Below are 24,999 nucleotides of genomic sequence, written 5' to 3' on the forward strand. Positions count from 1 at the left end.
CTACCCCGAGGTATGTGCACATACTATTTTCTTTTAAATCGTAATTAGTATCATCATAAACTGAGAATTTTTTGAATAAGTAACGATTTTCGATTATAATCGCATTCCATTTAGATTAGAGGTGGGGTGAAAGATCATCGGTCCTCGCATGCACGTTGAACTGAAGATCTGTTGTGCATTTCAATGAGGCAATGAGATTATAATGGAAAATCGTTATTTGAAAAATTCTCAATTTATGATAATGTTGATTGCGATTCAAGAAAAAGTAGTATGTTTACCTCATAGTGAAAGGAGGAAAAGGAATCTCTTTAGGATGATGAGAGTCTTGTTTTATTTCTGATTCAAACTCATATTTACTTTTAGTTTAGTTAATACTTTTAAATTGAAAAAAACCACTTATTCATGTGTCGGTTAGATGTCAAACCGATATCTGATTCAAAAATTCTTCCACGAATATCTGTGCTCACCAATTTTGAAAGCGAAGCAAATATTGTGTGGAACAACGGCCAATATTCTATGAATTTTCTGCTGAACGCATTCTATCAGTTTACGCTACGGAGCGGTCACCATCTTTGGTAGCGAATTTATTTATTACTACTTTTTGGTAAAGTATTGAGTACCTGACATTAGTGACAGTGATTTTGGGCCGAAAGTTGAATTTCAAATAAAGCAATATTGAAAACTGAAACGAATACGTTTATTAATATTCTGAAATGTTAGGTACCCTGAATAAATTTACGAAATATTGAAGAATTAAAGAGGAATATTAGCAATAGCAAACTTGGAAATGAAAATTAATATTCTAAGAGAATATTGTCTCGCATCATAACGTAGCCTTCAATAAGGAATCACAGAACCTATTGCTGTCAAGAAAAGGAGCAACCTGTCCAGCAGAGAATACTAACGTTACAAAACTGAAACCTATTAGTAGCGGAGCTACTTACGCTACCAATCTTTCTGCTGAACTCACTCATTCATTTTGATAAATCCCGAACATCGATCAATAATTTTTATCGAACGTCAAACTTAATAATCATATTCTATGAGTTCAGATTATGCTCTTTTTGGCAATTTTGAATAATCTGACATTTTTTGAAGTTTTTCACGATTCGACGCGTCATTATGCGTAGTATTTTGTGTAGAGTTTAGGAATAAAAAAAACACTATGCCGAAGGGTCAAGTGGAGTACCGCACACCTTGGTGTGTTATGAAAGGTATGGGAAGACAATACCAGAAAATAGAGAGAGGATCATGGGTAAGCTACTCATTAAAAAATTCTCAAACCGAAGATACTTACTTTAGTTTGATTATTCCACATGGAAATTGACTATTATCTTCTTTTGAGTTTCTTTTCAATTTTGTATGTCAAGAATTATAAAGTAGGTACAACCAAACCAATCCAGAACCCTATTCTGCTATATACATAATATATATTATCATTTAAGTGTACAAGTGCATTAAGATTACTTATAATTTCGCAAGAAAACGTATAATGTATCTCGAAATTGCATCACGTTATTTTCATGTATTATCTGGTCATTTTTGTACACGAGTGTAGTTCAATGGAAAATTCCACGAATGAAGAAATATTGAATTGATTTTTTTTTTCTGAGAAATATCATCCAGTGATGAACCTGATACAAGCGCATTTACAGCTACCGGTGATACATTTTCGGAATTCGACACGAAACATAGTTAAGTTGCTACTTCGTTCAGTTCTTTTCCACGAAATTCTTCAATTATTTCTCTATGGAGACCTTCATTTAGCTGCGATTACGGTGTCATGGATTTAGTGTTCAAATGACCGGCAATTTTAATCAGCTACTTCTCACCTTTTTCGCTAGACTTGAGACAGTTTGATATCGAATCGAATGACTAGTTATCTCCTCGTTTTCTGTCTTCAAGCCTGTTTGTTCTGCTCATTAGGCTGTTCGAGAGCTCATCGTATTTCATTCTGAAGAAAATAACTTTAAGGAAGAAATAAATTGCCATAACAAAAGAAAAGAAAAATGCATATCAAGATACGGAGTTTAGCATAGCTACTTTTACTCAACCTCTTCAAAAAAAAAAAAACAAAAGTTTGTTATAACAAGAAAAAAGTACAAATCTTGAGAATAATTCGATGAACTAAATATAAAATTATATTCTTTTGAAAGCACCAGGAGAAAAATATATTCATATTATATATGCAAACTTATTAACACTGCAATTGCAACAGTAATTTTTTAGTAAATTTCCTTTTAAGAACATCTCTGAGCGTATTTTGTAACTTGAAGGAACTGAGTTATAAACAGTGACTGCGTTGTAAGTGAAACCTCGACTGGAAACGGAAAGACGGAATCTCGGCAAATCTAGAGTATGTGAATGACGTATATAATCTTTTACAAAATCTCATCTAATTTAATGGTTCTGATCATTCAGAAAACCGCTCTCAGGTCATTTAAGGATCTGTGAGCGCTCATGGATCAGATTTGCAACTGCTCTTTCAGCGGAACGCAGCCAATTCAATTACGGCTATAATTCTTCGATAACTGTCATGAGAAATTCTATACACGAGGGAAACATTCTCTATGTTATCCAACTGAAATCCTACTGATGAAAATCATCCTCTTAACCAAAACTGCCGTTCTGCAGCCTGTATGAAAACCTGCCAAGCTTTCCCTTGCCAAGAAGATGTAGCAATCCATGCCAGCCCTGAAATGAACGATCCCCGGCATAATACAACGTGTGCAAGGAGGGAATTTCGCAGGGCTGCAATGAATAGGTTATAAATGCGGAAAATACTCTTCATCCTCTGAAGGATCCGGGACGCTTGTAGCTCCCGCCCGGAGAGGAGCGGGCTCGTAGAGCGCGATATAAGAGCGGCCTTAATACGAAACCTTGCATCGCAAAGCCCTCCATCCAGAGGCGGTAATGAAGAGAATTCTATTGAAATGAGGAGGCGCGCATAAATTCTGCGCTATGCGGAACGTGGCCCCGCAGAATATCTCCTGGCTCCTACGATGGAAGGAGATGCGGAGATGCAGGTGAACAATGGGCCAGATGGCAGTTTTAAAGAATATGGGTAGTTATGGTCTTAGAGAATAATATATCTTAAAAGGATACCAATTATATTTTTTTTGAGATTAATACATAAAATGAAAAATTGATAAGAGCAATCAGCCTCGTTATCTGAAACGAATAACATAATTTTCAAGCATAACATAATATACATACGTAGTATAGATTATATTCTATGTCTCTTATTTTTATTACTTCTGGTGTTTCTATTGATTTTTGTAGTATTTAATTGTTGATCGCCATTCGTACGAAGTTGAATGATAGCTGATCAGCATTCATTATGTTTTGTTAAATTTTTTCGTTATGATTTTATTAGAAGATTCACTCAACTGTGACGTCATATGCGGTCGCCTTGACAAATATAAGCGATTTAATTGCATTGAATATTATGTGCCATTTTATAAAATAATATAGTATTATAATACTATACACCTTAAACTATAGGTCAAGATGTTAGAATAAAGACAATTCTGAAGTTAGGTCAACATATTAGAATCAAAACAATTCTGAAGTAAATTAATTTTGAAAACTGCGTATATCTAAAATTGAAGCAAAATATTTTTTCAAAATGATATGAACCCTGAATCATGAATACAGGGCGGACGAACATAATATATTTTGATCTCGAATTTATGAGCAGTGAGTCCAATCCAATTATGCATCATTTAAGTCAGTTTGCAGCCGAATATCAGATTGAGAAAAAATTATTTCCTATTTTTCGCTTCATCAATTCAATGCTCTATAAAGTGTCACATTCATCTAATTTTAATCAAATATTCTGTTCAATAAAACGAATGCCAACGAGAATCCAGCTAGAAGCACTTCTCCCCATTGGCAAAGCATACGAACAAACAATTTTCACAGGCCTCTATTGAGGCCAAATATGCACCTCCAAGAGCCTTGGTCTTAGACAGAAATAGCTAGTAGTCTCTTGGTGCCAGGTCTGGACTTTCGGTTGGATGCATAAAAATTTTCCATTAGAGCTATCCGTGCATCTGGCTCGTTGTCAAAGATCCGTGCTGTGGACGCATAGAACACAATTCCTTTCGTTTTCACCAATGCTGACCTCTTCTGTTCGATCACCAGCTCCAAACGGTCGAGTTGTTCGCAGTGGAGGGTAGCGTTTTACCATAGGGATGCAATTCATAGTAGAGTATGCACTGCTTATCCTACCAAACTACAATAACACCTTCTCGGCCGTCAATTATGGCTTGATCACGATCTGGACCGTTTCATTGGCGTTCTTCCACGATCTTTATTGCTTGACATTGTGAAAAGTGACACATTTTTCATCTCCAGTTACCAGCTGGTTCAGAAATAGATCAATCGATGTTCAGCTAACGGTCGATGCAACGACTGCTAACTTGAAGGTCTATACATTGCAAAAGTTTTTGGTTGCTTTCGACAAGTTTTTTTCTTTGGAGTTGTTAAAATGTAAATTATGGTGAATATTTGAGAACCATTCTCCATACAACATAGTCTACGACTGAACCGAACAAGCTGCCAAAGAAGCGATAGTTGCATGCACTCACACCTTTACAACGTCTTGATGTATGATTTCATGTGACCAATTACGAACGTGATATACTGAAAAAAATGTGCGAAATACAGAATTACCTTTTTCCTTACCTAATATGAAATGTAGCACATTTAATATTAGATGAAAACAATCATGATAAACATTATGAATTTTTTTTGCAGCAACACGACACGCTGCCACTGGAACCCAGGATGACGTTCTTCAACAACAAACCGACGTACCGATGGAAGGCAGAATACGACCACTTCTTCGCTTACACCAAAATATTTCCGCTGTGGGACAGGAGGAAGGCGAAATGTAACGGAGTATACCCTCCGGACATTCATGAAAATACATTCCAACAGGTGGTATTCCAAATTTTTAAAGAGAATAAGTTTGCACAGCACACCTGGTCTGGTTGCGCTGGGACTGGCGCTCGTCGGTTGAAAGCGCTTTGTGGGTTTTTAGGAGGAGTTCGTTGATCCTATTTTAATTTTGTTAATCGAGTTTTTGTTCGTTGGTTATCAAATATTTGAACATAATTTGTGGTAGTGATAATATTTGAGATTTCTTTAATATTAATTCTATTTTGGCTCTCATCGATGCCTTGATGATAGTGTAGTGAATGAATATAGAGTTCAGATTTGAAAAGACTTAAAACGACGAATGGATTGATATGAAGTCGATAGGTCATTAATTTATGCACCGATTGGGTCTTAGGAGACCACAAACCTATAAACACTCGATTGCTTCTGAAGAAAGCAATTGACGCTTGAATGAAAGAGCGTTCAAAAAATCCTGATTTCATATCAGGGACAACCTTCTTGCCAGAAAAGAAGCACAAACCTCTTCCATTGTGATAGAGACCGAAAGAGAAATAATCTGGCGGAATCTTCCTGGGTTGAGTCATTCCACAAAGTTTCTTCGAATCATTTACACTGCGAGATCCAAGAAGTATTTGGAAGAATATTCTACACCTCCTAACTGGATTATTCACAGGGCATTGTCGCCTCAGGAAACACCTCATGAGAATTCCTTGCCATCACTTGCCAACGCAAAATCTGCTTTGGACAAGAAACTTGTAGAAGTGAGGAAGAAGCCTCCTTGAAGCCATCCCAGATTCTGGTCATCAGAACTCTGGAACTGGAAGCGACCTGTGGGTCACGATATGGCGACATATGATTGGATCACTATAGACCATTAGGTCGCAATGTAATGAAATTCCTTAAAAAAATCTTATTCTTTATCTCATTCACCTCAGGGCTTTCACAAATTTTTTTTTTATGCTGCGTGATATGTTTTGGATCTGACGACACTATCAACGCGACATTTTGTCAGAAATTCAACTATAGTGAGCTTTTAACTTAGGAAATCTCAAAGAAAACTAATTTTTCTCGCATAATAACACGAAAAAAGGGAAATTAAGTAGGTATTCAAATATGGGTTCAAATGTAATGGAAATATGATTGAAAATCATTGACATAGGGCTTTCGATATCCCTTCATTTTAGCTAGAAAATTTTCGACACCATCGTTTCACAACTTTTTTTCCTTCTCTCTCTCTCTCTTTCTCTCTCTCCCTCCCTTGTCCACGCTCTCACTCTCTTTTTATAAGCAGAAAGAAGAATGGTTGAATTTCATTTGTTGGACAATCTTGCAGAATAAGGTCCTGGCAGAATATTATGAACAATTTGATGGAAAATCCTAAAAATTTTGTTCTCCAATATCTATATCAGTTAAAAATGAAGTATTCAATAAGGCAAGTAGTTCAAAGAAAGTGCTTCAAGAAGACGAAATACTGGAATTGAGTCTATAAAATATTCATCTTAGTAGTGAAATGACTTATGAAATTCTGTCCAGTAAAGTTGCTAGATTGTGAATTTTTCCCCGTGAAAACCAAATAAACAATTAGTTGTCGAAATATCACTACGCTTTGAATTCTTGAATTCTGTGTTCAATTCAGAAAATTTGCATAGTATTACACTCGGTATTACATATTCGATAGAATTCTAAAATTTCTGGCTTTTAAGCCATGGTGTAGTCAGTTTTTCTCCTGACGTTTAGCTTACTACTGCAATAAGTAGAGAAGAAATCAAGCGTCGAGTTACAATTCACGTTCTAGAAACCTTTGAAGGTCCTTACCGTAATATCAAACGAAACGTTGGATGAGAAAACGACTGGGTCAGGTTTAAAAAACCCAAAATTTTTCAATTTTGTCCAACAATGATGCCGTGATAGCCTCCAACATTATCTTGCATATTGTACTATTTTTAGAATGTGAAGATGGAGGGTATATAAGGCAGATACCATTGAGTTACCATACTGACGATTCCATCAGTAGACCTTGGATTCTGTAATTCTCTGAGGAGGAATAATAGTCCAGTCTTCTTAGTAGTTCAGAATTTGAGATACCTAGCTATAAATTCCTTTAAACTTTTATAAGGTTGTCTCAAAACCTTTATGTGGTTGAGTGTCCACTACTATACAAATCTAAGATCATAGAGTTAATCAAATGAGCACTTTTGAATAACAATCGGAACAGAAGCTTTTGGTTAGTACCAAAATTAAATAGACTGTAAGAAGCCAAATATTCCCCATCCAGATTCCAGAATTGAATGAACAAAAATAGATCCGAAAGAAAAATAACCCCTTAGAGCAGCGTTCCCTGAAGCCATCGAAAAGAAATGAGACGTCGTGGAACACTCCACAAAGGCTACCAACTTGTAAACACTCGAAACAATCGCCGAAAACTCTATGACAATCGCCTCTTCAAATTTTCATTCAGCGCTTCAGTACGCCGGCATTCACAGGATCAACTCCGTAATTCGTCCTCCCAGATGAACGTTCAGCATCAAGCCGGGCTTTGGATGGGTTGTTACGAATCAAGGGCGTTCAATTTTCCACTCTAGCACAACTTAGGTTTGTGTCCGACGGACTTTGATTTTTTAAAAGCTTTATTTGACTATTGGCGTAATAGATAATGTGAAAGTATAATAATTCCTTATGGACTATGGAGGTCTCAACGTAGGAAATTTCACTTTTTTTTTACTACCTGAGAAGGCAAATCGCGTCGAAAGCGATGAAAAACTTGCGATGTATACGGAGTGATTCCTTTCTGGTGTAGTGAAGAAGAATGATATACCACAAACTGACAGACCTATCTTCTAAAATGCCGATAAAATCATAGTGAATATTGGGATACACCATCATGTTTGCAGTCGTAGCATCGCTCAGGATCTGACCATTGTTCGTTAAACCGTTTTGAATTATTTACAGAAAGCTGGATTAAAAATAAAGCTCGATGTTTGGGTGCCACACATTCTGACTCATGGACCTTATTTCTATCTGTGAATAGCTGCTGAAGAGGAACAAAATCGAGACATTTCTCAAGCTGATGGGGACTGGAGATGATAAATGGGTCACTACGACAATGTCAAGCAAAAGCGTGGTCGAAAGACCCAGACCGAGACCAAGGCAGAATTGAAGACCAGAAGGTGATACTGTGTATTTGGTGAAATTGGTAGACAATAGTTTACAATAAACTGCTCTTCTCTATGGCAAAACGCTCAATTCTGTTCTCTACTATGAACAACTCTACCGTCGAACAGATGTGACAACATTTGTGAATAGGAGGATTTGTGTTCCATCAGAATAGAGCCAGAGCACAGACATCTTTGATGACGAGTCTGAAGCTCCAGGAGCTTGGATGAGAAGTTATTAAGCTTCCACTTTCGGACCTGGCACCAAGTGACTCCCACCCTCGCTCCCACCTCTCACTTATAGCTAACGCACTTGGGGGTACAAATTTGGCCTCAATATATAGAAAATTGGTTTGCCAGGTTTGTTACCAATAGGGACAAGGGCTTCTGAAAGAGTGGTTTTATGAAGATCGATTCTTGCTGGAAAGTTATCAAAGAGAAAGATGCGTCTTTGACTCAAATTTGAGGATGATTATACTCCTTATGAAGCATTTGAATAAAGCAAAAAAACACAAAATAAAGTTTTCCTTAACTTGTCGTGTATTTCCAAAGGGCATTAGAACATAAAAACATGTAACCAGCTTATTTGTGTGCCAATTGCTCTCTTCGATATTGTTGACAATTTTATCAAGTAAATGATATAAATTACCTACTCACGAATATAAATGGCACAGTTCAAATACTTTGCCCTATCAACCCCACCTGACAAATCAATTAAACTGTTCCACCCTTTACTGTTTGGTAGTTGATCATTTGGTAAGTTTAATACTTTCTTTGCTTTGACTACCAATAAAATTCGATATTGTCAATTTGAGCATTATATTATGTAAAGGAACTCGGCGATAAGGGAAGAATGTGGAGTGGTAGACATCGGGAAATTCGTCAGGAAGAGACGCAGAGAATGGAACGATCATGTTGGTAGAGCGGGCTATGAAAGACTTATAAAGATAGCACGAGATCGAAAACCCACTGGAAGGAGAGACGTAGGAAGACCAAGAAAAAGGTGGCTGGAGAGCTGGGTATCCACCTCGGTAGAGACACCGTGAAGAAGAACAGGTTACGACCTGAATAAAAGAGGAAGAAGAAGAAGAAGAATATTATGTAACCAACCAGTTTCGAAGTTATTTTAAATTCGTCTTTTGACACACTTTAGACACTTTGTCTGATGATGATGATGAAAGAGATCTACAACACATATTATATTCTAAGCATGACCTTACTTTTTTTTATGCCGTCTCCTAACGAAGGTTGGCGAAACATCTGACAATCAAAATTTTAGATGTAGCAACCCTAAAATTGTCGGTGGCGATGCAACCGAACTATCTTCCTAAATCCTTCAGTCAAGAATTTTGTCTTGACCATAGTTAGAATAGTTGCCACTATTTTTGTCTGAGAATGTTCAAACAAATATAAAGAAAACAAAAACGCAATATACAAAACTTTAAGAAGTTTAGAGCCCTATGATTTGGGAGAATTCCATCGTGAATTATAGATGTTTCTCTTTACGACACTTTTTCTCTCTTTTGCTAATTGTAGTAGCTAGAAATAAAGGTGTTATCTATTGGATTCTATTCTTCATAATAATATGAACACTCTCTACGTATACAGCAGTGGATACGCTCGGTGGCGGAAACGATACGTGCATGATAATATTGTGGTGGCTTTTGACTAGCCTGAGAGATGGCGTAGAAGGCTACACCGTCCTCGCTTGGGTCCAACCGTTCTACGTCAAAATCACCACGCTCCTCTACAGAGGTGGAGGGTGTATATGGCAGGGACCGCTGAGTTTCCATTCTAACGATTCCATCAGTAGTCCCGGGATGAATGGCAGAGGAAGCTCCATAAAAATCGATTGAGAACGCCTCTCCAAAATATGAATCGACCTTACCGGTAACACCGGCAACGTATCGTTTCCATAACAGCGACATAACCCCGTTCCGCTTCAGCCTCCGGCAGTCTGCCTCCGGCTCGACGTACGCCGAACGGGGGACAATCGCACTTAACCAGTCGCATTCGAGCCTCCCCCCACTCCACGTGACTCCCGGGTTTCATTAACGGATCACTTACTTTCATTAGTGCGAAACTAGCGTTCCGTTTGAAATAATAATTCACGGCCCTCGCGGACGGATTTGACGGCGTTCGGGACCCCGTAAGGGTCGCTACACACGCGCGGGCCTCCGGGCGGACTTCCGTCCGAGCGTGGCGTGAAGGGGTGGGGGAGCAAGGGGTGTAGAAAGGGTTCTCGTTCCGTTTCTCGCTCGGTTTTAACGGTGGAGAAAAATGGAACGGTTTCCGCCCGAAAAGGTGGGATTGATGGGGGTAGAGCGGGGTTCCCCAGGAGGCGGTTCGTGGTCTAGTTCGATTTATGGTTGACTGAATGGAAGGATGGATATTCAACTTTTCAAGGCTTTTCGGGGTTCTAGTTGAGATGCTTTGTTACTTTCATTAATGTTTTATGTTTTTTTCATTCCGCCAGTATGTTGTTTCGCTTGTATGCAATCGCCAAAGTTATTTTATAACAAGATTCATTTGTACTCCATGTATCTGTCCATGTTTTAGAAGCGTTGGTTTATAATGGTCTCACTATTGTTTGCACTATTAGTGCTAAGAGCTAGTAGTTTTTTTGTTATCGAATTTCATTACTTCCACAAAGTACGAGGGCGGTTTGGTAAGTCAGTGACTTTTTGAATTTCCCGTGCAGTTACCTCAAATGCATCGGTGCTTCCGTCAACTGTGAACTACCAGTGGGCAACTTTCTAATTTTGAGCAAGTTACGACGTGCAGTTGCTGTTTTATAGCCGTTCAAAGCAGACAACCTCGTGTTTTTCTTTAGAAAATGGGGAAAGTGAATAGTGACCTAAAAGGTGATTATGTAGAAAGATGAAACGTTCATTTGCCCAAAAAAAAATTGTTTAATTCAAGAAGTCACTAAGTTATCAAACCGCCCTCGTATTTCATTTCTAATTCTCAGTATCGGCGTTTTTAATTGTTGAAATATAATGTCGGTGATAGATATGAGTATTATTGATATTCAAGATAAAAGTTCCTTTATTTCTATGAAAGAATCATTATCAGAGTATTTTTTATCATTACTATAACTTTCATGAATTGTTGCTCATTTGAATCTTTCACTTTACAGGAGAAGGACAAGCCAATTCCTGTTCTAACAGGCATGATCTATGGTAGACCTTGCCGCCCATTCTATGATCTACAAGAGAACTACCGACGACAGCATGCAACGAATGATTTTTACAGGCCGAGGGGAGTTATGAGAGTGATAGAAAAAGAGATTGAATAGAGACATTCATTTACTTCGAATCAACATGTTGTCGATATCATAAATAAAATCATACTTCATCCGGAAAAATTTTGTCTTTATTTCATTAACGTTAAATTTGTAACAATAAGTCATTGGCGGAATTTGTCTACTGGATAAAATAACTCAATTGGATACTGGAGTTTTATTCTAGTGGCAGATCTGAAATGGTAATGGGTAGGATACGTGTCTCGTGAAGATCCTAATAGGTGGACAAATAAACTTAAACAATGGCGATCACAAAGACTACATTTGTTGTTTGAAAAATGGATAAAAACATCTACTAGCTGGCAAGGTTATGGCATCAGTATTTCATGATTTTTATATAAGGTTATTGGATCGATTGAGTGCCAAAAATTGATAAAAAAGGTTTTCAAATACCAAAAGATCTTTTACCTTTCTTTATGACAATTCAATGGTCAAACTGAACGAATTGTGGGTTCATATGCTTGCCAACCTAGCTTATTCTCCAGATCTAGCACTCAGTGATTAGTACCTTTTTGCAGACCTCAAAATAAATTTGGCTGTAACGAAGAAGTGATTGCCGAGGTTACAGCCTATTTGGGAAGCAAAGATGAATCTTTCAATAGAAAAGGTATAGAAACGTTAAAGGAACCTTGGAGTACATGCATCACTCCTGAAGGTAACTACCTACAAATGTTGTCCAAAATATCGGGTGTTTTTTTCGAGGTATATAACTTTAAGTTGGCATTACTGTTCAAGATAGCGACCGATTCAACAGCTGTCAAGTGGTTTATTCTCAGTTTGATTTGGCAATTCGTCATGAATAGACCCACGCCTGAACAACGCTTGCAAATAGCGCAATTTCATTTCGAAAATAATGGTTCTGTGCGGAATACGTATCGCGCACTTCTGGTTGAATGGCTACGTCAACAAACAAAACTGCCGCATTTGGAGTGAAGCTAATCCTCAAGTGTATGTCGAAACACCTTTACATCCAGAAAAACTGACTGTTTGGTGTGCTTTATGGGCTGGTGGAATCATTGATCCGTACTTCTTCAAAATCGATGATGGCCAGAACGTTACAGTCAATGGTGATCGGTATAGAGCCATGATTACTAACTTTTTCATTCCTGAATTCAGCAACCATGATATCCAGGAGCTGTGGTTCCAACGAGACGGCGCAACATGTCACACAGCTTGTGGCACAATCGATTTATTAAAAGACACGTTTGGTGACCGCCTAATTTCACGTTTTGGACCTGTGAAAATTGGCCTCCAATATCTTTTGATTCAACACCGCTAGACTACTTTCTGTGGGGTAAAGTCATTGGTCTATGCGCCATAAACCCTTGACCATTTGGAAGACAACATTCGCCGTGTTATTGCCGATATACGGCCACAAATGTTGGAAAAAGTCATCGAAAATTGGACATCCAGATTGGACTACATCCGAGCCAGCCGTGGCGGTCATATGCCAGAAATCATATTTAAAATGTAATGCCACAAGATTATCTTGCGGATAAATCAAATTCATGTCAATCGAATAATCCATCGTTGTTTTATTGCAATTTAAAGTTCTAAAGCTCTAAAAAAACACCCTTTATTTCTTACAGTATAAGCAATACATAGTTTTGAAATTGAATAAGCTATGAAGAATACGCTACTTTTCATAGCAGTTGTAGGAAAATATTGATTGCAGTGTTACTCAGTTAACTTTTCCATATTGTAAATTTTTCTTCAGCTTCCACTGAAGTTCTGCACAACAAGCTTCCAATGAGGAATCAAAGACCAACGCTAAAAAAATCAATGACCAAATAATCGTATAGTTGACAGATTAATCAAAACAAAACTTGTCTAAACGACTCTTTAATTGGAACAAACCAACTTCCTCATTATCTGCCATATATTATTTTCCCTTATTGAGTTAAATTGAACGGATACGTAGAGAGTACCTCATTTGTCGTGTTGTGTAAATGCGATCATGCGATCAAAAACACGTGGAGTAATTAATGCCGACCGCACTATGTAATTAGTTTCTCGGCCTGCTGTTCAAATTAGTAAGCGGGCTATTATCCCGACTGCGGTTTCATAGTCCCCGGGGGAAAAATACACTTTATAGTTGAGCTTATCTAGGGCAGTTGGAACTTTTGCATCCTCAACAACGCAACTAGGGAGGCTTTTTTGCGGGATTGGTCGAAAAAGCAGGTTAGTGTAATTTTACACATATATTATATCTGTTGTTATAATCTGCAAGATTTAAGTTCTCAGGGTTGATTATACAGGTTGTCCCAAATTCATAGGTTTTTCGGTTCTGAGTCGAGGTAGAATAATGAGGTTTCCTCAATACCATGCTACTTCTTTAAACCAAAGGTGTTACACATAGATTTGTTCTAGCTGTAACTTTTTCTGAGCTCAATCTAAGTGATCTTAAAATTTTTCAAGTTTCAGACATCGTCTTCTGTAAATCATTCAATCAAATTCAGTTCAATTATTAGAGCACGTTCACATGACAAGCGGTCTACGCGCGGTTGAATGAGCGGTGGATAATTGGATACCGTTCACATGGAACGCGGTTGCCAAGCGGTGCCGCGCGTTGCCGTAACGGCCCGTATTCAGTTTGAATTCTACATTTTGGTTTGAATCTGGATTCAGTATCAGATTTAGGTGAGAATTAAACGTTTTTTAGTTTTGATAGGTAATTATAGATCGAATAGTTTCTATTATTCATCAATTAAAACTGATCCTACTTAAATCATCTTCGTTTTGCCGATGACATCGTCCTAATAAGTAGCAACATGCAGGAATTGAGCGAGATGTTAAAACAACTTATTGATGCTCTGAATAAAGTCGGTTTGAAAATTAATGTTTCGAAGACCAAACTTATCAACAACACCACAGAACCCATAAACATTGACGGCACACAACTTGAAAATGTAGAAGAATATATATATTTAAGACACTCAATAAGAATCGGCAAAGAAAATCAAACAGCAGAGATGAAAAGAAGAATCAGGCTAACTTGGATGGCTTTTGGAAAGATGAAATATATATTCAGGAATAACTACATCCCAATAAACCTTAAAAGGAAAGTTTTCGATGCCTTTATATTACCGGTAGCGACATATGGCCTGGAAACTATGGCAATAACTAAGAAGACCGCAAACGGCGCAAACCAGCTGAGGGTGATGCAGAGAGCGATGGAAAGAACTATGCTCAATGTCTGTCTTAGAGACAGAAAAACGAATGAAGAAATCCGACAAAGAACTAGAGTCGTAGATATTATAGCGCGTGTTGCAGAATTGAAGTGGCAGTGGGCAGGACACGTGGCTCGACAGAAAAAAAAAGTAAATTAAATTCAACACAAATAGCAGCTAGAATCTGTTTACAATACAGTTGTTTAAAGTTTTTCAATAGACTGCCTAATGAAATCAAAGAAATAAATAATTATAAACCATTTAAGAATATAATATTTAATTTATTGTTGAATAATTATAATTAGAACCATATACTTAGTATAGTAGATTTCTGCTGTTAAGTGGTAGGTGAATGTTATTTTGATACTATTTCTCTTCATTTGTATTTGTTCTACGTGTACCTCATGATTTCTAAATAAAGAGCTATTATCATTTTTATGTGGTCACATAATAAATTTTTTTTCTTCATTAGCATCTCCTTCACAGGATATGATGACGAGTTCTTCCCAAGCCCATCTCCTTGAGTTTTTATCTGAATATACACTACTTGTCATGTCGCATATTACAGGAAAATTCTCAATTTCATCTATGAATAATTTAGGAGCGTCCGGTTCCATTTTGAAATATTTCTGACCGAACGGATCGAAGGAAAATACGTAAATACGTCTCTGGCATCTATCAGTTCGTGCCCGCGCGGTCATCTGAACGGTTACATTAGAAACCTATGATCTCAAACCGCGCGCCAACGCGCGGTTACTACGGGCAAGCTCTAGAACCGCGCTCTACGCGCGGTCCATAAAAACGCGCGGAGGCATGTGTACGCTTCGAAGAAAATTCATGTACTTGTAAACGCGCGGTTTCAAACCGCGCGTAAACCGCTCGTCATGTGAACGGGCTCTTAGGTGTACAACTCTGCTTCCACCGTTTTGCAATAGATGTCTGTAGCGGTGAGTGGTAGTCGAAATAAATAGATCTTAGATGTCCTGCAATAAGCTGAGGTATTTGTGAACATAACGCCATCGAAATATTAGTCGATTTGTGTCTGCATCATAAAGTTATTCTCGATTTAACATGTCAGCCAAATTCTCATGATTTGCGGGAGGTTTTAATTTTAATTTAATATGAAGCAATCTGCGGCTGAGGCTTATCGAATGCTCTCAAATACCTATGGTAAGGTCGCTATTAGTGAAAGAACGTGCCGAGAGCGGTTTCAACGCTTCAAGAACGGTGATTTTGACGTCGAAGACAAACATGGCGGTGGAAGACAGAACGTATTCAAAGATGCAGAATTGGAGGCATAACTTGATCAAGACTCGTGTCAAATGCAACAAGAATTGGCACGATCATTGGAAGTGACGCGAAAATCCATTTCAAAACGTCTGAAAGTCATGAGAATGATTCATTAGGAAATTGGGTGCCGTACGAGTTGAAGCCGAGAGATGTTGATCGGCGTCTGTTTGCTTGTGAACAGCTGCTTGCAAGGCAAAGACAGAAGGGATTTCTGCATCGCATTGTGTCTGGAGATGATAAATGGGTTCATTGCGATAATCGGTTCTTAAAATTTGAAACTCTGTGGTACTCAGAATAAGAGAGATAGGCCGAACATATGTTATATATTTGAAATCAGGGGAAAAAGAGCTAGTCAAATATAGAAAAATATACAGGGTATACCATTTGAAAAAATGAAGTTGCGATCAATATGTTGCCCACTTTGTATATATTTCGTTTTGTGAAATCACTAGTCGATTTTGTGAAACTTTTGTAGAAAACATTTTTTTGTACCTCTTCTAGTACCAAAGTTAAAGGGGGGGTCAAATTATGGTGAAAAACCCGGTAACTCAAATTTAGGAACATCCTGTTGAATATACTATTTTTTTTTATGATTTAGTATTGAGACTATATGTATAGTTGAACTCTCCCTTCATCTCTCTCCATTATTTTTACATTCAGATGAAAAATGATTTCGAACTTGATACAACCTTATAACTCAACTTTTTCTGAAGAATTTTTCTGAATATTCATTACTTATTACAAGCTACAATTTCTAGCTTTTAGTCAGGACCAAAATATCCAAAGAACTTTCCTTCAGTGATCTACATTTCTCATTATCTGAACTTCATACACCAGTGAACATCATCTTCTGACAGCCCAAATAGAGCAGATATTTGAACAAGGGTATATGAATGTTCACTTCAAGTCTCGAGCCAGGATATTACCCCTGAATGCCCTCAGGTAATATAAATTCACTCTTCGTTATTGAATTACATGGGGGTTGAATAAACAGACATCTTCAGTCGCAAGACAGAACTTAATATATTTATGAGGCAAACAGTCGTTTTGCAGTCAAGTTTAAGTGAACGACGACCTGTCTTAAACTTTACTGAAATATTCAGGGGACATATAAATAGCTTTCGAATTCATCATTCGTAAAGGGAAACTTTCCAGAAAATGCAGAAAGCAACTACCCTCAACTTATACCTAGTTTTCTTCTACGAAATATGACAGCATGTATTTCGATATGAATATCTTAGTTTTAGGAAAGTTCCATGGGATATTAGAAGTAATTTTTTCGAAATAGCCTTATTATATAGTAATTTTAAATAATATGTCATTTACATAAAAACTGTATTTTATATGAGGTTGACCTAAAGTTCAACTTTATCTACAATAAGTTTTATATTCATCCAAGTGTTAATCATTACTCACAGAACAACAGAAACAATTAGGGCTTCACGGCTTGGCATGATTTTCAAGCTACTTGGCTTGAGCTCGACTTGATTTCAATTCAAGCTCAAGTCAAGTAGTAGTTTTTCAATCTCATGTCAAGTCAAGTATTCATCGGTGAACATATCGTGAACTTGAAACATATCTTGCAAAAAACACTTTTTTCTATTAAACTTATTGTATAGAAAAACCGAGAATATCAACTTTCTTGAAATAGAAACATAAATTGAATCACTATAAATCATAACAGAATAAAAAATAATAGAAAAATTAAGTTTCTTGATATTGAGAAACCTCCAGGCTTTGTTTGATTTCATAATTTTCCATCCAGGATCTAAAACACATGAGGCATCTTATAGATCTGTCGCCTTACCTATTGCGGGTTTTTGTAACTGTAAGAAAAGCTCTGAAAAATTGTCTTTCAACAGGAGCTGAAGATGCTAACGTTGATAAAAAATCCTTGGCCTTTCTGGCCAAGTTTGGAAAGATATATCTGAAACTACCAAAATATACCAATAGATTTTATAGAAATGTGAGAAAAATACTAATAAAATCACACTGGCGAATGCTTCAGACTCTCGGCGCTCGAGGAATCTCTTTATTTAGACTAAGCGCGCACGACATCGCAGAAATATATGCCGTGCGCTCGTGTATTATCAAGTAGCTTGATTTCAAGTCAAGCAATAAATATCTAAAATGAAGTCAAGTCAATCTCAAGTATGAAATTTTCCACGAGCTTGATTTTCAAGTCAAGTAGTTGGTTAAAATGTCAAGCAATCCCTATAAATAATGGTAAAGAAATAAGTGTTCCAATCTCTACTTATAGTAGCCTATCAAAAAAAAAGTTTCAGCACAAAACAATTTTTCAATTTCAATGCTTGTGTGAATATTTATCTTTTATTGAATCCTTTGCTGAAATTGTTCGCACAATCGCCGAATCCATTTGAATAGAATTAAAAAATTTTCACGCGTGCTCAAAAAATCACTTTTTTCGATATTTCAACAACCAATTATTCACACGCAATAACCCATATCAAAGAAGTTAACGTTTACTACCTACTATATACATTTTGAGGTCAACATTTAAACTACCATTAATAAAAAAAAAGTATTTGAGAAAGGACTATAAATAAGAACATCAATAGAAAATGCATCCTACTTTGTATTAAGAGCATGCTTCGAATAATAATCTTTGTCTTTCAAACGTATACAAATTATATATAGGTTTAGTTATAGCATCTCTCTTGTCGATAACAAAAAAATCTTCTTCCTTCATTTTGAAATCGTCCTTTGTCAAGGTCAACATTTTTATGATCACTGTATCATTCTTCCAAGAAATATCAATTGCAATCATAAATCCAAAAATGAACAATATCAAAAGATCTCCAACAATAATCTTATATAGACAACGACAATATTCAGTGGTAAATAAGACTTCGATCAAATTTAAATGAATAACCTGTTTGTAAATGTCTCTTGCAATGAAATACCAAATTCTCTAACCGGATTGAATCAAATTCAGTTTTGTCAGAAGATATCCCTAGCTACGAAATCTACATTCATAAATTTAATCAACCCTTTTTTTTTCTTTTTTTTTAATAATAGTATCATAGTTATTGAATATTCAATATTATTGTTTTCTTTTGAGTAAATAATTTTGCCTTCATATCTTTATTATTTATTGATATTATCTGGAATCGTTTTACATCGTTCATTTTGGAAATAGACCTAAGGACTGCAAATAACCTCGAATGTTCAACATTGTTCTTCTCATCCCAGGATGATGTTCCATTTAATCAATAATTTTTGTTGTCCATACCGAAGAAAGGAAGTAGATAATGTTAGATTTAGTATAGGAGTATATAAGTGTATATACACTGATAGGGATGCAAGATAACGTGTGTATAGAACAGAGTTAGGATAACGTCAAACGAAAACATCTAAACACTGAGCAGGCACGTAACAACATCTTCCAAAAAAATTAATCTCCTAAATACAGGAAGTATTCAGAGCAATGAACAGTTACAATCACAGAAATTGTCAGGCATTAATGGCGTACATATGCCTACTCTATGATGTCTATTTTCGTATTATTCTATATTTCCCTGTGTAGAACATCGTGTCATAGGTACGCCATTTTTTTTTGGTTTCATAATAAATGAAGGAAGAAGGTTACAGAGATAGATGCTGTTAACTGACCTGACTTTGGCTAGAGTCTAAAATCACACTGACTGATGCTGACTGTAAAGAAAAACAAAATTTAAATATCAGTTCTAGCTTGCTATAGGGAGCGATTCTAGAGATATAGAAAAATTCCCCCCATTTCTCATATTCATGGTCGTAATTATGTATTTTAAGCAATTTTGAATTTGAGAAGTCAATAACTCTCAACCTATAGGGATTAAAAAACATTCAATTCAACTATATCATCATCGAATAAGTCAATTTTCAGGTTTTTGTATCATATAATTCAGGGTTCTGAAAGAAATTAAAACAGTTACAATAATGTATAATCTTCAATATCGTACCAATGTTGATATCTCATAAATCTACTATTGGCAAATAACTTGAGTATCAATGAATATAGAGGAATGCAGTCAACTGCATTATAATTTTTTATTTTTCATATTCTTGAAATATAAATAATATATAAGTATTGTAGATTATAAATTGTAGAGTTATGATTAAGATTTAATTAAGGAGGTTTCATTGCACTACGACCTAATGGTATATTGTGTCCTCACGCTATTCTCGCCATAGAGTGATCTACAGCTCACCTTCCAGTTGCAGAGTTCTAATTGTACTCTAGTATCTTGTATGGCTTCAAGGGGGCTATTTCCTCACTTCTACAAGTTTCTTGTCCCAAGCAGATTTTGCGATGTCTAGTGATAGCGAGGCACTTCATCACCATGTTATCCATAGTTTCTTCCTCATCTCCACAGAAACTGCTCTCGTCACTTTCTGCTAGACTTATTCTCATGAGGTCTTTCCTGAAACGGCAATGCCCTGTGAGGAATCCAGTGAGGAAGTGTAGTATATTCTATCCAGACACGTGGTTAGCGCAGTGTCAAATTTGCAAAGAAACTTTTTGCAAAGGTCCTACCCAAGAAGAATCCGCTAGAGGATTTATCTTTCGGTTTTTTCCTTCTCCTGAAACTCTTTTTTGAAATTAAGTCCTAAAAGGAGTTTTATTGCACCGCTTTCTTTTGGTTTAGTCATCATAGTCTACAACTTTCCTCCAGTACAGAGTTCTAATGTACTCCAGTATCTGGGATGGCTTCAAAGCTTCTTTACTTTCACAAGTCCCTTGTCCAGAGCATTTTTCACGTAGGCTAGAGCAATGGCGAAGCTTTCCGTCACCTGGAGATCCGGAGGTTCTTGTACAGCCCACAGAACCTTCACTCGACGTTTTCTGCTTGTTTCATTCTCATATGATATTTCCTGAAGCGTAACAATGCCCTTTAAGGAATACATTGAGGAGATGCTACATATTCTTCCTTCAGTCCAGATACTACTAAGATCTCTCAGTGTAGAATTTTGGAATGGTCCAACCCAGAAATATTCTTTCAGTATCTTCCTTCTCCTGAAAAGCTTTCTTGTAGGTACCTATACCACAGAAAGAGTATGGGCCAAAGTAAGGAGATTGTGCTCCTTTTCTAGCATGTGTGTTGGCCTCTTCATTTCCTTCAGTTCCCGAGCAACTGAGGTCCCAGGCTGAACAGATCTAGTTATTTTACCCATTTCGTTGAGTTTTATTCTGTACTCCAATTGTGAGCTCAATTCTCAATGATTACAACCTCACTGTCAGAATGTATCAAGTTGTATTCCAAGTATCACAAATTTTACCCACCATGTATAGGATCAACTCAAATCCCTTAATTCCAGTGCCATAAGCTTCGCCTACACAGTTTAATTCTAGACCAACTACTGTGGCATTTGTAATCTAACTATCGCATGCTTTCCCTGGTTGAATGTCGATGTTTATGAACACTTATCTGGACGATCTATCACCCACATAATGATTCGAATAAAGCGTCATAAATCAAGCTTCAGATCAATTCGATCAGATATTCGCGCTATAAGGGTCAAATGCCAAAAGGCAACATTGACATGGAAATTGATAATCAATTGCTCGACATTGGTGAGAAAGGGAAATTCGGTGGGAAGGGGTAACGTTGAGGAAACATCGTTTCAGGATAGATTTAGATATGGGTATAATTTAAACTATTCACAAAAACCAAGGTATATGACTCTAGAAAAAAAAATAAGACTAGCGCGATAAGCAACTTATAAGACAACTAAATTCATTGGAAGAACTCCAGTTTTTTTTTGTGTTCTATAATCTCCTAAAATATTATACAGGGTGATTCACCACGATTGCCCATTAGACATTTTTGGAAAACTTATCATAATTTTGGGCAGAAAATTTGCAAGTTGGGGTTTGGGACAATGATCTTTCTTCTTGAAATATTTCCAGATCTTTACATCTTCCGGTTATACCGCAAACATACTATAGGGTGTTTTTTTTTCGAGGTATATAACTTTGAGTTGGCATTACTGTTCAAGAAGGCGACCGATGTAACAGCTGTCAAGTGATTTATTCTCAGTTTGGTTTGGCAATTCATCATGAATAGACTCACGCCTGAACAACGCTCGCAAATAGTGGAATTTTATTTCGAAAATAATGGTTCTGTGCGGAATACGTATCGCGCACTACGTCCATTAGTGATGAAACGCACTTCTGGTTGAATGGCTACGTCAACAAACAAAACTGCCGCATTTGAAGTGAAGCTAATTCTCGAGTGTATGTCGAAACACCGTTTCATCCAGAAAAACTGACTGTTTGGTGCGCTTTATGGGCTGGTGGAATCATTGGTCCTTACTTCTTCAAAAACGATGATGGCCAGAACGTTACAGTCAATGGTGATCGGTATAGAGCCATGATTACTAACTTTTTCATTCCTGAATTGAACAACCATGATGTCCAGGAGCTGTTGTTCCAACAAGACGGTGCAACATGTCACACAGCTCGTGCCACAATCGATTTATTGAAAGACACGTTTGGAGACTGCCTAATTTCACGTTTTGTACCTGTGAATTGGCCTCCAAGATCTTGTGATTCAACAGCGCTAGACTACTTTCTGTGGAGCTATGTAAAGTCATTGGTCTATGCGGATAAGCCACAAACCCTTGACCATTTCGATGACAACATTCGCCTTGTTATTGCCGATATACGGCCACAAATGTTGGAAAATGTCATCGAAAATTGGACGTCCAGATTGGACTACATCCGAGCCACATAACAGAAATCATATTTGAAATGTAATGCCACAAAATTATCTTGCAATTTAAAGTTCTATAGCTCTAAAAAAACATTCTTTATTATTATTTCATAGATAATTTCTGCCAGTGAAAGACTCTCATATTCTATAATCTATGCAATAAAATGCATTCCAAGAAAACATAGAATATTCATTTCATGCCAACTCTTCTCCGTCGCAAGCTAAGCAATTCCGACTAAAAACGCACTTCATAAATCAATCCTTCGTGTGAAGTTAATATATGTTCAAGCTCCAGAAAGCTCCTCTTTGAGGCGACCTCACCTCAAAATTATTTCCATCACGCAAAACTAGTTGTGTGCTCACTAATATAACGTTTGTTGTTTCAAACTTGCACATGTGATCAAGGATAATAATTAATTGAAACTTGTAGTCTTCAAGTGCATGGAACTACAGTGGAAGTTTGGGTCACGAAATGGAGGTTTCGTAATCGATGCCAGCGAATGTGGAAAGTTAGAGTCTGTAGAGTAGTTGGGGCGAGTATTATTATCTGGAAATTTATACAATCGAGCTTCGTGGTAATTGAATAACTGTGGGATGGATTGAATACCGATTGTTGAGTCTATGAAGCTATTATTCCTCAAAATGTGGTTATGTCTGCAAATAGAAATGCATCAATACTGTACTACACAGAAATGAAAAAAATGAAGAGGGGCATGAAGAATTTTTAACAACACGTTTTAACTTGCAACGCCGATTAGTGAAAAATATCTGAATTAATTAATTTGTTACTCTTGTTCTATTTATACAGTTCTAGCGATCATTAACTTATTTTATTTCAAAGAAAACTGTTTTTTCGAATAACTCCTTAACTATATTAGGTTGATAGAACTATGTTTTCTGAATCATTTTCATTTATAGAACTCTGAAATGCGAGATATGAAATGAGATCGATTTATTCCATAGCTATTTTTGTTTTTGTTTTAAAGACATTCATCATCATGAGACTCGAAACGCTACCGATAACACATAATAATGATACAACCATAATGAAAAAAGTAATGAAATATGGAAAAATTATTTCATCTTCCACATTCACCTCTAATTTATTCATAATACAGGGTGCGGCAGAGCCGATTGACGAGTTTTGACAGGATCTTGCTCGGGATGTGGTGGGGATAGGTGGGTGCGAAAGGGATCTTTGTGCTCCTTAGAGACAATAGCTTTTAGTCAGCATCAGAGTGTATCGAGACTTTTCCGTTCGCACAATCTATGAAAATAACCATTCTGGGCTGCATGTAATCCTCTTCAACTTCATGAAAGACCACTCCATTCACATGAAGTCATAGTTTGGTGTGTTGTGTCTCAATTCGGAGTGATAGGCCCTTATTTTTTCAAGGAGAAATGTCACAGTAACTGTTCAGCGTTATGTGTAAATGTTGGAAACCTTCCTACAACCAGAATTGAAAGAACTTGCCGAAGAACACGATTTGCGTGAAATCTGGTTCCAGCAGGATAGCATTACAGCTCAAACTTCATTAGCTGTTTTGAGTCACATGTTCCCAGAGAGACTGTTCTCACTGAGAGGGGACGTGGGTTGGCTAGCGCGCTCACCTGATTTGTGCATCAGCGACTTATTCCTTTGAATCTTGTAGATAAGATCTTCAAACATCGTCCACACACCCTGTCAGAACTAAAGCTGCGAATAGCCGAAGAAATTCGGGCCATACCGCTCGAGATATACCGAAAAGCGGTCGAAAACTTTCAAAATCGACGACATCAGTGCGTCGATGCTGACGGCCGCCATTTTTGTGATATCGTTTTCAATACTTGGGCAAAAAAAACTTTATTTCCTACTGCTTCGAATAAAAAAAACCGTTTCCCTCTAGCTTTCACAATTTTTTTTTAGAAAGCCCTTTGAAACACGTCACTCGCAAGTTTTGTCGATTTTCCAATTCCCCTTCTCTTCTTCTTCTTTCTAAATCCATATCCACCCTATCCTGGACACTGATGTCTCAAACATTTTTACGCCTCTCAATCTTGTGCCTTGATCATCAAATTTTTTTCTGCCTATCGCTCCTTTTTGTTTGTCTGGATCTCAATACAGTTGCCCATCTGTTTCCAGTCTCCCTACATGACCAGCTCAATTTTACTTCATCCCAGCAAGCTCGTGAAGAACTTCCCTAAACTTGGTCTGCTTCGTTGTATTTTCATTCTTAATTTTGTCACGTAAGAAGATCCCCAACATGCGGCCTTCCTAGACTTTTTTATCGGTTTGAGTTTATTTGCAAAAGCTTTGGTCAAAATTCCAGACCATATGTTTGCACAGTTAGTATGCCTGCGTTATTTTTTTTCAATGTTTATTGGAATTTCGTTGTATTTCAGGATGTGCCTCAATTCACCAAAAGCCCTCCACCTTATCATCCTTGATATTTCCACATTTTGGTTGTTCTTTCAAATCTTTA

The 24,999-nt window shown here is 37.0% G+C and overlaps 2 protein-coding genes across 6 annotated transcripts in view; one reads left to right on the plus strand and one right to left on the minus strand.

Moving 5' to 3' along the window:
• The window catches only part of LOC123678346 (sodium/potassium/calcium exchanger Nckx30C), a 91,628-nt gene that overhangs the window by 56,721 nt on the left and 9,908 nt on the right, over nucleotides 1–24,999 (minus strand). For 3 of the 5 annotated variants that reach the window (XM_045615342.1, XM_045615366.1, XM_045615334.1), the window contains exon 2: nucleotides 19,455–19,496. The exons of the other annotated variants lie outside the window; for them this stretch is intronic. In XM_045615342.1, the coding sequence (XP_045471298.1) occupies nucleotides 19,455–19,496 (42 nt within the window). The remainder of the gene's footprint in view (nucleotides 1–19,454; nucleotides 19,497–24,999) is intronic. 5 annotated transcript variants of the gene reach the window in all.
• On the plus strand, nucleotides 1,083–11,424 carry LOC123678373. Its single transcript, XM_045615378.1, has 3 exons — nucleotides 1,083–1,255; nucleotides 4,762–4,944; nucleotides 11,197–11,424. The coding sequence occupies exons 1-3, from the start codon at nucleotides 1,166–1,168 to the stop codon at nucleotides 11,353–11,355; spliced, it is 432 nt and encodes a 143-aa protein (XP_045471334.1). The 5' UTR covers nucleotides 1,083–1,165; the 3' UTR covers nucleotides 11,356–11,424.

Source organism: Harmonia axyridis, chromosome 1 (genome assembly GCF_914767665.1).
Source record: "Harmonia axyridis chromosome 1, icHarAxyr1.1, whole genome shotgun sequence".
NCBI classification, from domain to species: domain Eukaryota; kingdom Metazoa; phylum Arthropoda; class Insecta; order Coleoptera; family Coccinellidae; genus Harmonia; species Harmonia axyridis.